The sequence below is a fragment of the Pristis pectinata genome, chromosome 21 (assembly GCF_009764475.1).
Source record: "Pristis pectinata isolate sPriPec2 chromosome 21, sPriPec2.1.pri, whole genome shotgun sequence".
Classification (NCBI taxonomy): domain Eukaryota; kingdom Metazoa; phylum Chordata; class Chondrichthyes; order Rhinopristiformes; family Pristidae; genus Pristis; species Pristis pectinata.
The window spans coordinates 2,224,965-2,242,959 of NC_067425.1; the positions used below are offsets into that span (position 1 = coordinate 2,224,965).

Sequence of the window (17,995 nt, forward strand, 5' to 3'; positions counted from 1 at the left end):
TAATTTCTGCAAAACCCATAAATTATTACTTGGTAGTTAAATTTTCTTTAACTAAATCTTTAATTAAAATTCCAACTCATCAGTTTCTCTTCAATTGCAGAGCCCCCAATGTTGCTTTGATCTACACTGGCTCAGCAAACTACAACTGGGGTTTAAACTTCTAGTTTACATCATACCATTTTTAAACAATGTTATCAATAGGACTGAGTATATTATCATTCTATTTGCTGTTGCTCTCTATAGTATTGCACATTATTTGGAAAGGAGGGGTTACTGCTTGTGGTGTTCCATTTGAGAACCACTCCTTAACTGTTCCACATGATTTAATGATCACGTAGCTAACATCGCTGATTTAATCAATTTCTACTGAATTGCATTGGCCACATCTTATTGTTAGAGTTCAGAAATAAGAACTTAAACTAATTTGACTTAAATTGTCCTTTTATCCTTTGTACCTCTGGATATCCAGCATATATATAAGCTAATTTGGAATGTCTGTCCAGTTGAGTAGCCTGATTGAAAAATTCTACAATGCTGCTGTCTTGTGATCCTTTTATCTTGAAGTTTTTTTTATTTAACATGTATAATGGTTACCATATCCCTTTTTATTTGGTTTGCTGCTGTTCACAAGAATCATTTATTTGCTTTTTCTTTAGGTTAAAAGACTGAATTAACAGTGTTGCCATTTTCAGTCATTAATTGCTGGAAATTGCATTAATAGTTCCTAGTAGAGGAGGCGTATATAAAGTAGTTGAATAAAAGTATGCTAGGTTGGAACTCATGATCTGGGTTTGCAAATTTTAAATCTTTCTACTAGTTAATTTTATTTTTCCTGTATCTTCAGTTGCCTTGCTGCTAGATGAAGTTTAAATTTTCAATCTGGATAAACATGGGCCTGTGTGCACCACATGAAAGTTAAGATTTAAAGGTGAAAATCTAATTTACTGGTCTTAATGCCTTCAAGGCCAATTGGTATAAGTTTAAATCATGTTTGCAAGAAATCTGAAAGCCATGGAAATTCTGTATGGTAATCAAACAGGCACAGTTGAGGGAGTTACGATTTGATAGTTGTGGGTACAGCCAAGTTCATTTTGTAATGAATGAGCATTTACATGGGAGCACAAAGTAAATCCTCCTTTGAACAATCAGCAGACTTGGTTGAATGTTGAAGACTTAAGCACATCCTTGTTTGCTTGAAGAAAAAAAATGCTGTAATTGGAATTTGAACTTTATCACAAGGGATGTCTAGTTTTAGATACTGCCACTGGGTTAATGGATGTGTTCTTGATGTTCCTGCTTTGAATTAATCAAGAGTAGCTATAGAAGATTCAGTTTGCCTTTGGGTGCAAGATCTCACTTTCGCTAGCTATGCCTCCCAACCTCTGGTCATTTATGTCGTGTCAGCCTACAATAGTCCAGGTTCGTACTCTGAACATCGGTTACTTTGAAGTACTGGGGGTTGCTCATTTTGGCATGGGCTTTCCAGTTTTAAAAAGATGGGGAGGGGAAATTGTGTAATATAGTCTTCCTTTTGAAAATGATTGCATGAAATTGGAGATCTGTGGTAATCAGTGAAGTGATAGGTTTTCGTTTTGTACTGGTCAAATGAAATTCTGGTATTGGCTATAAAAAGGATTAATGTAATATAAATTTCATATTAATTTGCCTAGAATGCTTGCGGTTAATGTGGTGACTGTTAGTTGGGCGGTTGAGGCCATTGCAGAATGTTTATATTTGTATTGAGGCAAGTGAGCATCAGGGAATTAAATTCTTGTTTTTAACGGTCATTTCCTTCCTTCATCTGAGCAATGCAATTTTGCAAGAAATATTGGTAATGTCTGCCTACTAATCTGAGTGAAGAATGTGGGCAAAAAGTGAGTTTCATGTTAGGATCAGGGATGTAGTGAATTGTGCTGAGGGGAGTAAATAGTAAATTGTCAAATGTAAAATAGAGCGTGACATTAGAAATGGGAGAAGGGAGTAGGTCAATTGCCCTTTGAGCCTGCTCCACCAGTCAGTAAGATGGTTTATCCAGTCTTGGGCTCAATGCCACTTTCCTACTATTGATGTCCCTTGCTTTTCTTGTTTAAATGGCTTCAGTAATTGTCTTGAGTATTCAATGACTCTGTCTTCATAGATCTCTGTGGGAAGAAATTCTTCAGTGTTAAGTTGGGGTTCCATTATTGTGGGAGCATGGTCCCTAGTTCCAGATTACATGACAAGACAAGATATCTTTATTAGTCACATGTACATCGAAACACATAGTGAAATGCATCTTTTGCGTAGTGTTCTGGGGGGCAGCCCACAAGTGTCGCCACTCTTCCAGTGCCAACATAGCATGCCCACAACTTCCTAACCCATATGTCTTTGGAAAGTGGGAGGAAACCCACACAGACACAACGTACAAACTCCTTACAGACAGCAGTCGGAATTGAACCCAGGTCTCTGGCGCTCTAATAGTGTTACGCTAACTGCTACACTACCGTGCCTGTCCTTAGGAATAGTAAAGGGAAAAAATAACCAGTGGGAGTTGACTATAGGCCACCAAATAATAACATTACAATGGCATAGGCAAAAAATAGATGTAGTAGAGGATGCAGAGAGTCTACAGAGAGATATAGATAGGTTAAGTGAGTGGGCAAGAGTCTGGCAGATGGAGTACAATGTTGGTAAATGCAAGGTCATCCACTTTGGAAGGAAAAATAGAAGATCAGATTATTTAAATGGTGAAAGATTGCAGCATGCTGTTGTGCAGAGGGACTCAGTGCATGTGCATGAATTGCAAAAGGTTTGTTTATTGCAACTGTACAGGGTACTGGTGAGGCCGCAGCTACTGCGTGCAGTTCTGGTCTTCTTGAGAGATATACTGGCTTTGGAGGCAGTGCAGAGGAGGTTCACCAAGTTGATTCTGGAGATGAGAGGGTTAGCCTGTGAGGAGAGATCGAGTTGCCTGGGACTATACTCGCTGGAATTCAGAAGAATGAGAGGGGATCCTATAGAACACAGAATTATTAAAGGGATAGATAAGATAATACAGCAGCATGATACAGGCCTTTCGGCCCACCATGACAGAGGCAGGAAGGTTGTTTCCACTGGTAGGTGAGATGACAACTAGGGGACATAGCCTCAAGATTTGGGAATAGATTTAGGATGGAGATGAGAAACTGCTTTTCTCAGAGTAGTGAATCTGTGGAATTCTCTGCCCAGGGAAGCAGTAGAGGCTACCTCATTAAATATATTTAAGACACAGGTAGATTTTTGCATCGTAGGGGAATTAAGGGTTATGGGGAGAAGGCAGGTAGATGGATCTGAGTGAAGTAACTTCTCGGCATCCACCCCTGTTACTTTCTAATGAGTACAGGCTTGATCGCTCTTTCATCCCAGGAAGCAGTGAAACTGTTCTGCACTACCTCCAATGCTGAAATGGTGACCAAAACTGTACACTGAAATCCAGTTGTGGCCTTGTCAGCACCCTGTAAAGTTGTCATCAACAAACTGTGTCACTACATCAAATTGAAGATGTTTTTGTCAAAACTGCACCTAATTTTGGTGTAACTTTGCTAATTAACATGCTTTTAATATTATAATCTGCCCACATAAAGCAGAGGGTGGTAATAGTTGGAGAGTATTCTGCCTGGAGGTCGGTGACTAGTGGTGTTTCATGGGGAACTGTGCTGGAAGCCCAGCTCTTTCAGTTTTGTAAATGATTTAGATGAGGAATTAGAGGGATGGGTTAATAAGTTTGCAGGTGACAAGATTGGAGGTGGATAGTGTAGAAGGTTATTGTAGGTTACAATGGGATACAGACATCATGCAGAGTTGGGCAGAAGTGGCAGATGGAGTTCAGTCCAGAAAAGTGTGAAGTGATACACTTTGTAAGAACAAACTTGAAGGCAGAGTGTGAGGTTAATGGCAGGACTCTTAGTGTGGAGGAACAGACGGATCTTGAGGTCCAAGTTCATAGATCCCTTAAAGTTGCCACGCAAGTTGATAGAGTGGTTAAGAAGGCGTATGGTGTGCTGGCCTCCATTAGTAGGGGGATTGAGTTCAAGAGCTGTGAGGTAATGTTGCAGCTCTATAAAACTGGTTAGACCACACCTAGAGTATTGTGTTCAGTTCTGGTCATCTCATTATAGGAAGGATGTGGAAGCTTTGGAGAGGGTGCAGAGGAGATTTACCAGGATGTTGTCTGCATTAGAGAACTTATGAGGAATGGTTGAACGAGCTAGGGCTTTTCTCTTTGGAGTGACCGAAGATGAGAGGCAACTTGATAGAGGTGTATAAGATTACGAGGGGTGTAGATAGTGGACAGCCATCACCTTTTACCCCAGGGCGGCACGGCCAATACCAGAGGATGTTAGTTTAGGGAGATGTCAGAGGTAGGTTTTTTCAGAGTGGTGGGTGCCTGGAACGCGCTGCCAGGGGTGATACAATAGGGACATTTAAAAGACTCTTAGATAGGCACATGAATGCAAGGAAAATGGGCTCTGTAGGAGGGAAGGGTTAGATTGATCAAGGATTACAACATCATGGGCTGAAGGGCCTATACTGTGCTGTATTGTTATATAATATATGTATAGCATTTTAAATGTTTGTGGTTTCAGAGCTGCTGTTCTTATCAGCTGTACCAAACCACCTGTTTTGTCAAAGCATAATAGTAATCTGAAGCTCACCCTGCACCTAGAAATGGTGTCAGTAAAATTATTTCACGTTTGAAAGATCTTAACAATCTTCCTGGATTTAGCTTCAAAAGGAGCATACTGGTATTTGAAGAGGGAAATTAGATTTAGCTGGGTGGAGATTTGGTTTTAATTGCTTAAGTTCAAAAACTTCTCAGTTCCTATTGTCCTAAAATAAAATTCAACCCTTTAAATGAACTAGATCCCAAATATAAAACTGGTTATGTATGGGAATCTCAAAATCCATGATATTGGAATAAAAAGCCAAATTTGCTAGTTGCTAAGGGTTGTGCTAGAATTCCTTTCATTTCTGTGTAGTAATATGTCAGTGTTGATCTGAAGTTGGTCCTTTGACACAGTTAAGATATCTTTTAGTCAAAGGTACATCAAAACAGTGAAACGCATCTTTTGTCTAGTGTGTTCTGGGGGTAGCCCACAAGTTTCGCCACGCTTTCGGCGGCAACATAGCATGCCCACAACTTCCTAACCCGTACATCTTTGGAATGTGGGAGGAAACAGGAGCACCTGGAGGAAACCCACGCAGACACGGGGAGCACATACAAACTCCTTACAGCAGCTGGAATTAAACCCGGGTCACTGGCGCTGTAAAGTGTTACGCTAACCGCTACACTAGTTACTGTCGGATATGTTATCTGCAGTATGATGGGTGAACTTTCTAAGGGTTCTGGTTTTTGAGGTTTCTTGGGATACAACACAAATGTAAGAATTAGGAGCAGGGGTAGGCTGTCTGATCCTTTGAGCCTACTCTGCCACTCTTCAAGATCAGTTTTGTTGCACTTTCCACACATTGCATGAATCAAGCTATCTGTTGCTCTCTGTTCAAAATGAAAGATGTGCTTCATAGCCCTCTAGGGGTAGAATATTCCAAAATTTGTGTCACCCTGAGTGAAGAAATTTTTCCTCATTGCACATGGTTTACCCCTTATTCTGTGACTGATCCCTGGTTCTAGGATTCATAGAGCACAGAAGCAGGCCCAACTTGTCCATGCCAACCAAAAGGTCTATTCAATCTAGTCCAATTTGTGTGTGTTCGTCCATATCCCTCTAAACCTTTCCTATCCGTCTAAACTTTGTAATCGTACCTGCCTCTACAGTTTTCTCTGGAAGCTCATTCCATATACCCACACCTCTGAAAAGCTTTTCCCTCAGCCCCCTTTTTAAATCTTTTCTCTCACCTTAAATCTATGGTTTTAGACTCCACTGCCCTGTGGAAAAAGAATGTGACCATCCACGTTATCTAGGCCCCTATGATTTTGTATACTTCTCAGTTCACCTCCTATGCTCCAGGGAAAAAAAAATTCCCAGCCTCTCCTTGTAACTGAAGCTCGCCAGTCCTGGTAACATCCTTGTGAATCTTTTATGCACCCTTTTCAGTTTAATGGTGTTCTTCCTATAGTTAGGTGACCAGAACTGTGCACAATGCTTGTGTGGTCTTACCAACAACTTTTACAGTTGCAACATGACATCCCAACTCCTGTACTCAATGCCTTGACTGATGAAGGCAAGTGTGCCAAATGCTGCCTTTAGCCTGTTCCCTGAAGGTGACACACAAGTTATATACCCTAGGTCTCTGTTCTCCTGGGCCCTAACCATTTACGAGGCAGTCCTGCCCTGGTTTAACTTGCAAAAATGCAGCACCATCTGCCATTCCTTGGCCCGCTTCCCCAGTTCATCTAGGTCCTCCCTTCCAACCCATCCTCCCTGCAGCCACTCTGTTGGGTCCTGTAAGAATTTTGCATGTTTCAATGGGAACACCTCACATTGTTCTAAACTAGAGAAGAGACCTAGTCTGCTGTCTCTTTGACAGCAAACTTGCTGTCCTTGGAGCCTGTCAAGTGAAACTTTGCTGCACGCTATGACAAGCATATACTCTGCTTGGGCCAGAAGAGCAAAACTGCACAGTACTTCAGGTGTTGTCTCACTTAATAAGATATCTGTACTCAAATTCTCTTGTGATGCCCAGTATACCATTTGCTACCTTCATGCCTTGATGCACTTGTTAGTTTTCAATGGCATACCAATACAAACAGCCCGAAATTTCTTGATGATCAAAGAATTAGTCTAGATTTTCTCTTGTGTAGTTCAAATGAATTTGAAATAGCTTTCTGAGGATTGTTAGGACAGCTGGTTGAAACATCTTACAGGGTGGTTTCTCGATGTGGTATTTCAATATTGCTATTTCAGGGAGTGGTAAGAAACAAGTTTGGAACTGCATTTGTTCTCTTCGGGAGAGGCTACTCTCTAGCTTTAGGCCATGAAAAGAGAAAATTGAAGTTCTGGCTCCAGATAATTACATAGCAATTCCTAATGTTTGTGCTTTTGGGTGGATATTGAATGAAGAGATTTGTTCTAACAATGCAAATTTCAGTTGTTACTAAATCACCCAATGGTTTTGGTTCAAAGGTATGCTCCTGGATCAAGTCCTGTAGTTAGAGGTTTATTAGGATTAAACACTTAAGACTGGTACTTTCAATATGTATTGCATTTTGGGTTTGGCTCTGATATTCAGCCTGAATGATCAGCTATACATTAGTTTGTACATGTGTATTTGGATATGGTGCAGGAAGGCAGCCAATAAATGGAATTCCAGTTCAGTGAGATGTCAGATACTTCAAGCAAGATGTTTTGTAGGTGGATTGGTAGGTGCAGGGTAACCGTTTTTAAGTTTGTTCTTTTTTTACTTGATTCCCTGGCAACCTCTTGATTTGTATCTTGAATCAACTTGGGTTTTCAGTTTTAAAGTGCAGGAAGTTGTACTAAATGAAGCTTGCATTGTGTTCTGCAGAATTCTAGGCAGGAAATGGTGCCATTTCAGTTATAGAATTGTTTGGGCTTATTTGGGTATTACGGCAGAGTGAGATGAGGAAGTAGCCTGGACTTAAGGATTATTTCTGCCTATAGTGCACAGTCATTGGGCGGGGCATCCATAGACAGCAGTGAGTGATTGTGAATCAGTCATGGTGACATTTTGTTTCTATAGAATACAAATAAGGGTGTGGTTATATTTGTGTTCCATTCAATTGGTTTTAACAATCTTATGATTGTCACACCTTTTGATCAGATGTAATTTAACTGCACTGCAGATAATGCACATTGAATCTTGGACTTGTCTAAACAGGTCTGGATGAGATCTGAATAGACAGTTTACTTGTGTAGCATTCTGAATGGGAACTTTGTAGCCTGCACTGTCCCATGTATGAAAAGGTTACGGTTGTCCAATTGAATGTATTGCTCCTTGAAATGTCACTCAAAAATGAGTATCCCAAAGGTAGTTTTCTTTTGTATCTTTGGACTCCTGAAGAAACTTGGTTTGTAGACTGATTAATGGCTCAACAGGACATGAGTGCTCCGTTTGTAACAATCATTTTATGCCAGTCATTATATAGAATTGTGCATGGAGGCAGGGCTTAAAGGTTCCCACAACTGATACTTGGCTAAATGTGCCCACAGGATGTGAATATTCTTAGTAACAATAAATAAATTCTTGCTGCTTTGGCTAAAATGTGTACACACTTAGTACTGGCTAGGTTTTCAGAAGGTCTTAGGAATCTTAGTGGTGGTTTAGTCTTGTGTGTTTGGAAGCAAGCCAGTTCTTCATTTGTCCTGTACGTGAACTCACTAGAACTAGTTTGTGACTTGCTAAAGTGTAGTTACTTGCAGCTATTTTCTAGCTATTTTGTTGCACTCCATCACCTTGGGTTCTGATGCAGTAATGAATTTGTTAACGGACACAATTGAAGTGTATGGGAGATATCAAGTGGTTATTGAAGTCTATAAAATGAATTTGCAATGTGTTTTCCATCAATTTTGGATCAAATTATCTTCCTAGTTTGCTTAGTCTTGTTTTGAGATGATGTATTGGATTGTGGAACATTTTTCCCTTGTAACTTGACAGAAACTCTTCTGATTTCATGTTTTCTATGTGTATTACTTGTGGCATCTAAGATCTTGTAAAAGAGTTGATGTTGGATATTGAGCAAGAGGTCAGGAAAAATTTTAGTTGCATTCCTGGGTTAACTGATCTAGGCCAGAGTGGTAATGCCAGCAGCAGTTACTATGTCAGAGCTTGATGTGCAATTAAATTGAGATGAAATTTTAAGGAGAAGGGGATGGTAAAGCATCCAGGTTTCTCTTTCCTCAGTACAATGGGAGAATGTGAGGAGATTCACTAAGACCAAGATAAGATGTTTTTGTTAAGATGCTCAAAACACAGGCTCCTTGATCTCAAGGGAACAGTAGAGTTTGCATTTTTTTTAAATAAGAGGGTAAATATTCTCATAAATTAGTAATAAAGCAAAAATATTTGTGGAGGGTTAACAAATATTATACAGTTTCTAGGTTCATTGGGGAAAATTTTTATAAATGTTTGATGTTAAGCAGATAAGTTGCAAAGATGTATTAGGTTTGGGGGGTGGGGGGGGGAAGCTTGGCTTGGGTTGCCCTGCATTTGAATGGTTTGAGACCAATAGAAGAGTGCGGTGATTTAAATTGGTAGCATTGTATACTAACACTTGAGTTTGGATCACACTGTGGAATTTAAATTGTAAATAACCTGGATTTAAAAATCCTTAGTAGTGCTGACTAAAACTGCCAAGTCATTTTAAAAACCATCTGGTTCACTAATGTCATTTCTGGGGAGGAAATCTACCATCCTTGGGACTCAAGATGCACTAATCTGGTTGATTCCTAAGTAGCTTAGCAGTCCACTCCTTTGTACCTATACTACTATGTTGAAACAAAAACATGTGACATGATCTTGATACTGAATCTGGACATAGTAAAATGATTTTCACCTTGGTGAGCATTGAAGTTCTCCTCTGGAACGTGGACTAGAGTCCCAAAATTAGAGAGCTGTCCCTCAGACTAGTCAGGCAACAGTCTGGTGTAGTTGTTCTCACAATTGCCTCAGAAAATGTGCCAGAATCTACTACCAAAGGGGACAGCAAAGTCACAAGAAGGTGGGTGGAAGTAGCCTCCTCAGCATAGACTCTAGCTTTCGTGTCTCGTGGAATCAGATCGTGTGTTGCCAAGGAAGTCACTGCCTATAGCCCTCGTAAACTGATGAATCAGTGCTTCTTCACGTTCAGCACTGCACATAGCAATAGCAGTCTGGGTGGGTAGGGAGGAGGGAAGGGTGGCTGCAATATCCAATACAGAATGGCTTGGCAGCGCTGCCATTGACTGAGCTGGCCAAGTCCTGTAGTATGTAGCTGCAGACTCAGTCCAAAAGCTATGAACCAACAAGGGATAGATCTAGCTGTGGCATTGGAATTTGTCAGTGATAATGTTGGTTGAAGTGACCACCACTGGTCCTTGAGAGAGATTCCCACCTGTTGTGCTGAATTTGCACTTGTGTTGCAGATATGTGTTACTTGTGCTGTCAGTTAATCACTGACAGTTGATTAACTCTTAATTGCAGCAACACTCTACAAGCACTCACACCTTGCATAGTTATATACCACCATCCAAGATGCATGATAATTTCTCAGACTTGTGACTTCCCTTTGCCCTCTCGGCCCAGGGCTTGAGGTCTCCTTTCCAATGTTAATACTAGGGTCTCTTCGGTTCCATGTTCTTCTTGTTCCAGGGTTCATTAAGGAGTTAAATCCTGCTTCCTATGCCTTCAGTTGTCTAATCAGATGGTAGCACATTGACATTCCAGGTCTGACCCGTTTCATTCATCTTTGTCCAGTTGCAGCTGGACTATTGGCTGCCGCAGTTGTGTAGCATTCTAGTAATTGGTACTTACCCAGTCAAGTATGGAGGAGTATGGAATTGATTGCTCCTGACAGTTCATACAAAGACCTTGCTCTTCATGTGACTAATCCTCATCACTTGAGTATTTCTATCTTAACCTAAACCAAGTTGTATCTTATTGCCAAAGTAACAGCTAGCTCTAGTGCCCACCATCGAGTCCTTGGTTGTAACTGGAGATGTTTTAAAGTGGACTTGTTCTTAACTCACTACAGTCAGCTGGCAGTCTTGTATTTCCACTTCAAGGTTTCTGGGACCTTGAGTCTTAGTCGCAGTCATAGCAGTACAGAAGCAGGCCCTTTAGCCCACCATGTTCAAGCCAATCATTGGGGTACCCATCTATACTGATCCTATTTATGACCACTTTGTCAGTAACATTTTGTGCCTTGGTAATTCAAGTGCTTGTGCAGATATTAAATGTTGTGAGAGTATCTGTCTCCACTGATTAATGCTCAATCTCAATTTTATTTCCCAATGACTTTCCTACATTGGCGTTAGACTCATTGGCACAATCTGACTATCCTTGAACACGGATACTGCATATGCTGCCCTCAAGTAATCTGGCACCTTGTGAGCAGCAAAGATCTAAATATCTGTCATCACTCCAGCAATTTCCTCCCTTGCCTCCCGTAGCAGCCTACGGTACGTCTCATCAGTTCCTTTATGCCTGCTAAACCATTTAATACATCCTTTTTAATGTCTAGAATATTCATGCCCCTTTCTGAAATCTGCATCTTTCTCCTAAATGACTACCTCAATTATATTCACTTAAGACCTTGCCCACTTCCTCTGGCTACACCTGCAGATTGCCCTTTTGATTTCTAATGGGTCCTACTCTCTCCCTGGTTACCCTCTTAATATGCTTATAACATGCATTGGGATTTTTCTTAATCTTGTCCAGCAGTAATATTTCATGGTCCCTCTTTGTTCTCCTAATTTCTTTCCTATATACTCCTCTATACATTCTATACTTATACAGAGCCTTGCCTGTTTTCAGTATCCTATATCTGCTCTATGATTTCTTTATCAAACCTTCATATCCTTTGACATCGAGTTCTCTGGACTTGCCTTCCTTACCTTTCTCTCGTATATCTCCTTCCCCCCCCCCCCCCCCCCAAAAAAAAACTATCCAAAGCAGTATATATGAGAGGGGATGGCTGCAAGGGAATAGTAAAGGGAGCTAACGTCCCATTGCATTACTGTAGTTTAATGAATGAGGATATAACGTTGGGTTATTGTCTTATTTTGTGCTCAAAATGACATCTATCCTCCTGTGAAATCCTGTGTTGTGGCTTTAGAATTGTGCTTGATGGGATAGTCTCTGAACAAATCATGCAGGCAAATGGGACTAGGTTAGATGGGAATCTTGATCAGCATGGATCAGTTGGGCCGAAGGGCCTGTTTCCTCGCTGTACAACTGACTCTAAATTTGCCAGCTCAAAATAAGCAGCAGCAGAAGTGTGTATACCATGACAGTTTGTAACCTCATGGGCTGGCATATCCTTTGCTCTGCCAGCAACCCTGGTTCAAGGAAGAGTACAGAAGGGCATGCTGGGAGCAGCACCAAGCATACCTAAAAATGAGGTGCTAACGTGGTAAAGCTGAAACACAGAACTAGGCAAATACTGACCTGTTTTTAAAAAGTACAAACAGTAAATGCTGAAGTGATCTCAAAATCAACTGACGAGATCAAGTTCTATACCCTTGCTGCATCTAGTCATAAATATAGGTGAGCAACTCACAGGAGTCTTCTCTGAGTATTCTCATCCTCAATGATGGTGGCACCCAGCATGACTACTAAAGATGAGGCTGAAGCATTCAAAATCATGTTCAGCCAGAACATGGTTAAGTGGATAATGTTCTACTAGTTCCCCACCATCACAGAAGCTAGTCAGTATATACATTTCCTGTGATATCAAGAAATGACTGAGAGGAGTTGATACACGAAAGGCTGTGAGGCCAGGCAGCATACCAGCTATTCTTCTTCCCCCACATTGTATGGAAAATAGTCCAGATTCTCAAAACAATAAATCCAGGCCAGCTAATTGCTCAATCTGTGTGCTCACCAAGTGATGGAAAGTGTTGGTAAAAGTGCTTTCTTTTTCTTGCTCGAAAGTAATCTTCTAGCTGATCAGTTTGGGTTTGTTGGGACTGTTTGGTTCATACCTCATCATAACCTTGGTCTAAGCAGGGACCAAACAGCTGAATTTCAAAGGTGAGTTAAGAAATAGCAAGTGTGGTGTTAAGAAGGAAATGCTTTAATAGTTGGAGTCAAACCTTGACAAATGGTTGTGGTTGTTCAATCATCCCAGCTCCAGGACATCATTGCAGGAGTTCCTCAGAGCAGTGTTCTAGCCAACCATTATCATGTGTTTTGTCAATCACCTTCCATCGTAAGTACAGAAGTAGGAATATTTGATTGCACAATGTTCAATTCCATTTGCAGCTTGGCTGCATATAGTGGATCTTAGTCAATATTTCAGGCTTGGCCTGATGTGACAAGTATCATTTGTGCCACAGAAGATGATGACCATCTCCAACAAAGTCTGACCATGTAATTTTTACATTGAATGGCATTACCATCAACATTGTGGGATTGTCACTGGCCAGAAATTCAATGGACCAACTCTCACTCTAGTTAAAATAGTTCAGAGGCTTGATATTCTATGACACCTGAAGCCTTTCCACCATCTGCAAGGCAAGTCAGGATTGTGATGAATAATCTCCTAGACTGGATGTGTAACTCCAAATACTTAAAAGCTCCACCATTCAGGATGCACTTATTCAGTTAGTAACCCATCCATCATCCTAACATTCATTCTCTCCACCACTGGTGCATAGTGGCTGCAGAATGTATTATGAGCTGCAGTTACTTGGCCAGGCTACTTCCAATAGCACCTCCCAAACCTGTTGCCTCTATTACTAAGAAGAACAGGTACTTTAGGTTCTTGGAACCATCTCTTGTAGAATGTTTCCATCTTAGTTGTGCTTCCTCCTGACCTGGAAATATTTACCATTGTTGTTTGGGTCTAAATCCTGGTTACTCTTCCCCAAAAGCATTGTGGGAGTACTTTCAGAAGGACTTCAGTTCAAGGTGGCATCTTTAGGGCAATTGGGGATGAGCAATAAATGTTGGCCTTGCCAACAGTGCCCAGATCCCAGAAGAATTTTAAAAATAGTAGAAAGCAAATGGGGACTATTTACTCTATTCCTGCCCTAGCCAAATAGTCTGTGATGCGTTCTGGTTGTCACAAGGCTATCTTGAAAACACAATGACAAAGGCAGGTCTTTGTTCTCTGGTACTTGCTGCCTTTTTAATCTGATTTCTGCTTGCAATTGGATTGAGAATCTGAATTATCTTGTTTATATTTGCTTTTGTGTAATAGGTTGTTGGGTGAGATATTCCTTTGCACCATGTCATTAATTATCTTGAATGGTTATCTTTGATGGTTGTGGTTGGCATGTGAATCCTACCGGGTGTACACATTTGAAGGTTTTGTACTGGTTCTGGCTTGTCTCATAAGAGCTCCTGCTATTGGTATGAGTCTTTTTGCAATGTAAAGCAAAGTGGGATACATGCTTCTAATTGTGGATGTCAAGGCATAGATAAGTTAGGCCAATAAGTTGCCATTTCCGGCAGCATCACTAGTGTAATATTTTTCTTGGTGGCTTGCATAGAAAAAATACTTGTATGCATGTTTCTTTTAAGTACTTGATTGTGTGGGGAGTTTTTACCCAGAAAATTTGAGTGATTTTTATTTGCTCAGATTCCTGTATTTCAACTGTCAATCAACCATTAATTGTTTCTGAAGTTATTTGCAGGTGTGTGAAAATCTAGTGTTATATGGTTTTAAATGGAAGTACTGCATGTACGAGGGAAAAGCTTGCTACATGGTAATATTATAGTGTTTAAGTATAGGTATATAAATTTTAGAGGCATAGATGGCTAGTGTCTGTTTCCATGATAGAGGTATCTAAAACTAGAGGGCATAGGTTTAAGGTGAGAGGGTGGAGGTTTAAAGGGGATCTGAGTGGTCAACTTTTCACACAGTAGTTGGTATCTGGAGTCAGTTGCCAGAAGAGGTCATGGAGGCAGGAACAGTAACAGCATTTGAGGTGCTTGACAGGTACTTGAATGAGCAGGGCATAGAGGGATATGGACTTAATGACAAGTAGGATTAGTATAGACAAGCATGATAGTCGGCATAGGTGTGGTGGGGCAAAGGGCCTGTACAACTCCTTGATTATGACTCTAAATGTATTCTGTATGGAGTACTGGGGAGGAAGGATTAATCCTTGAAGCAGACGTTTTGCTTGATGAAATATACTATGATGCTGGAGGAACTCAGCAGTCCAGACAGCATCTGGAGAAAAGCAGGCAGTCAACATTTTGGGTCAGGACCCTTCAGGACTGAAGATGAGAAAAGGGGAAGCCCAGTATCTTGGAGGGAAAACCAGAGCAGTGATAGGTGCACAAAAGAAGGGAGGTGGGGTAAACACAAGGTGGTGATGGGTAGATGTGGGTGAGAGATAGTGGTGGGTGAGGGGATAGCAGATTTACTGGGGGGATGGATCAAAGGCAAGGAGAAATGGTGGGGGGGAAGGGTAGGTAAGAAAGGCTGGGAAAGAAGTGAAAAGCATGGTGGGGGGAGGGGAGAGTGGTTGTGGGGATTACCTAAAGTTGGAGAATTCAATGTTCATGCCGTTAGGCTGCAGGGTTCCAAGATGGAAAATGAGGTGCTGTTCCTCCAGTTTGTGCTTGGACTTCTGGCAGTGGAGGAAGCAGAGGACTGACATATCTGTGATAGTGTGGGAGTTGAAGTGACTAACAACAGGGAGATGCAGATTGCGGTTATGGACAGAGCGCAGGTGTTCTGCGAAATGGTCACCTAGACTGTGTTTGGACTCACCAATGTAGAGGCGGCCACACCTGGAGCACCGAATGCAGTAGATGATATTAAGGGAGGTGCAGGTGAATCTACGGACAGAGTGCAGGTGTTCTGTGAAATGGTCACCTAGTCTGTACTTGGTCTCACCAATGTAGAGGAGGCCACATTTGGGCACTTTGCTTCTTTGATTTGATTTAATAGTGGAGCTGTTCTCTGTGCTGAAGCAAAGTTGCTTTAGGCGCTTGACCAATATGGGTGTGGTGTACTTGAGATCTAATGGATACTAAATTGTGCAAATGCCTGTCTGATCTGGAACTAATAAATTGCAGGAAAATTAAGTTTGAGTTTAGTGTTGAGACTTCTTCGCCTCAAGAAGCAATCAAGTTCATGGTGAAAAGCTAGTCAAAATTGCTTCTGATTTTTGTATCTGTTTGAGTTAGTAGGATGTAGCAAATTTTTCTTGTCTGTCTTGATTCCATCTTTGGTTCCAGCTAATTCAGCTTGTAAGTTTCCTGGTGTAGATCAATGGAAGCTTTTCTAATGCTTAGATGAAACAAACTAACATTTTTAGGATTTAAAACAATAAAAACAACCACCCAAAATGGTTGTATGGCATCAGAAAAATTAACTTGGTGCTGAACATTAAATTTGGCAACTTGAGTATGGAGTATTAGTGTAAAAGTGGTAGCTCTGTTAGGATGGTAAAACTTGTGGCTCCTATTCAAGGATTAGTTTTGCATCAAATAATGAAATGGGAATCTTGCAAACTGCAGTTATGGCTTTGCATTGGTCAATACTTGTTACTATGCCAATAAACACATTTCCTTGTTCAACAGAAATGGTCGAATCAATGAAGAAAGTAGCTGGTATGGACGTGGAGTTGACAGTTGAAGAAAGGAATTTGCTGTCTGTGGCCTACAAAAATGTCATTGGAGCACGGAGAGCGTCCTGGAGGATAATCAGCAGTATTGAGCAGAAGGAAGAGAACAAAGGTGGAGAGGAAAAACTAAAAATGATCCGTGAATACAGACAGACGGTGAGGCCAGTGGTTTGTTGACCTTACAAATTTACGGGTATTAGTGTATGTTAGCAGACAATGATTTAGTTGCTTGCAACACTGATTTCTGAACCTCAATGTTTTACCATTGGGTTTGACTTTTATCGATGTATCTTAAAATTCTGTTCAATGTTACTTTCATTGCCAAGTGAAATGTTCCTTGGAGAAAATGCAGTCAAAGATGCCAGGTAAGGTGGTGATGGGAGCCCTATCAGGTTTGATTGAAAAGGGACTAAATTCCAACATTGGGGTGGTCTAAGGAAGCCATTCTGTCAGAGCAGCTGATGGCAGTCTTGATTATTTGGTCAAGCTGAGACATATTGTCTGTTGAATGTGGAAATCTGGGTCAGAATTTCTTGGAAACTAGGCAAAGCACTGTAATTTCTAAATCATAAAGGATTCAGCTAAATAATTTCTCTGATCTCTAGTTTCTGACATGATTTGTAATTTGTTTTATCTATTTCTACTTCCACCTAATTGAAAGAAATGATTTTGTATACATTGAACCTTAATTGAATAGTAAGGAGGTCCTTTTATTTTATAATCTCCATCCAGCCATAGGGACAGTACTGGTTCTGGGTGTATTTCACTGACAGATCAATGATTTGCATTGTCAGGAATTTCATCCTACAGTGAAACTGTTTCTGCTATGCTATCAATACTGTTCTGACCAAAATCCAAATCTTGCTATGCAGGAAATATGTGGCTGAGAATGCTGGAAACTAACTGCAGGAAGAGATTGTATGGGATAGGATCTGATTCTAAGGCTGCCGAGGTATTAGGTGAATTAATGAATTAATTCCAGCATTCTGTTCTGGTGTTTAGTATATAGGCTTCAGTTTAAATTATGTGGAAAGTCCCTTTTTTTTTATAAATTCATTTAGTTAGTAATTCACAATGGTTATGTAACATTAAGTAGGAGCAAAGGTGTAGTACAACATATTTTGTCTAGTGCCAAATTCCTGCCTCTGTACGTGGTGATCTGTTGCTCTGAGTTAATTCCCATTTGAGATCTTAGTCTGTGGGAGTAATGTGGTTAACTTTTAAGTGTAATGAGAAATGTTGATCTATGGGCAAATTGCAGAGGCTGTTCTGGTGTTTTAATTTCCTCCCCCTTAAGTTGTGAAATGCAAGTCTTTGAAAAAGTTTCACAAGTTTCTTTCCAATTTCCTGCAGTTTTTATGGGTTTTACAGAGCATAATGTGGCAGAGTAATGCAGAATAAGGTCCAAACTGCATGTTGTACTAGTGTGGAACTGAGCCATTGGAGTTTATTCCCATGTTCCTTCTGTGATCTGTTTCACTTGCTGATCTAATCAGAATGGTAGTTAATTTTGGCTAAGATTTAGTTTATTATGTCTGTGAAACTCCATTGGAATAAAGGAGAAGTGGTTTGATTATCCACGGGCCTGAAGTTTGGAAATCTTTTCACTTGTTTCCCTTTAGGAGTGCAGCTGGAAATTTTCTAATCCTTTGCACAGCAAATACTATGGATTTTTGGAACAATTTGAATCTAACTTTAAGCTCTTTGAAGTGCATCACATCCCTGTGGTATGCCACTTGTTACAGACTTCCAATCAATTAGTGTTCAACTTG

The 17,995-nt window shown here is 40.6% G+C and overlaps 1 protein-coding gene across 1 annotated transcript in view; it reads left to right on the top strand.

The window, feature by feature from the left end:
- Positions 1-17,995, top strand: part of ywhae1 (tyrosine 3-monooxygenase/tryptophan 5-monooxygenase activation protein, epsilon polypeptide 1) — a 39,859-nt gene that overhangs the window by 10,866 nt on the left and 10,998 nt on the right. Inside the window, exon 2 of the mRNA XM_052035488.1 lies at positions 16,180-16,379. Within this exon, the coding sequence (XP_051891448.1) occupies positions 16,180-16,379 (200 nt within the window). The remainder of the gene's footprint in view (positions 1-16,179; positions 16,380-17,995) is intronic.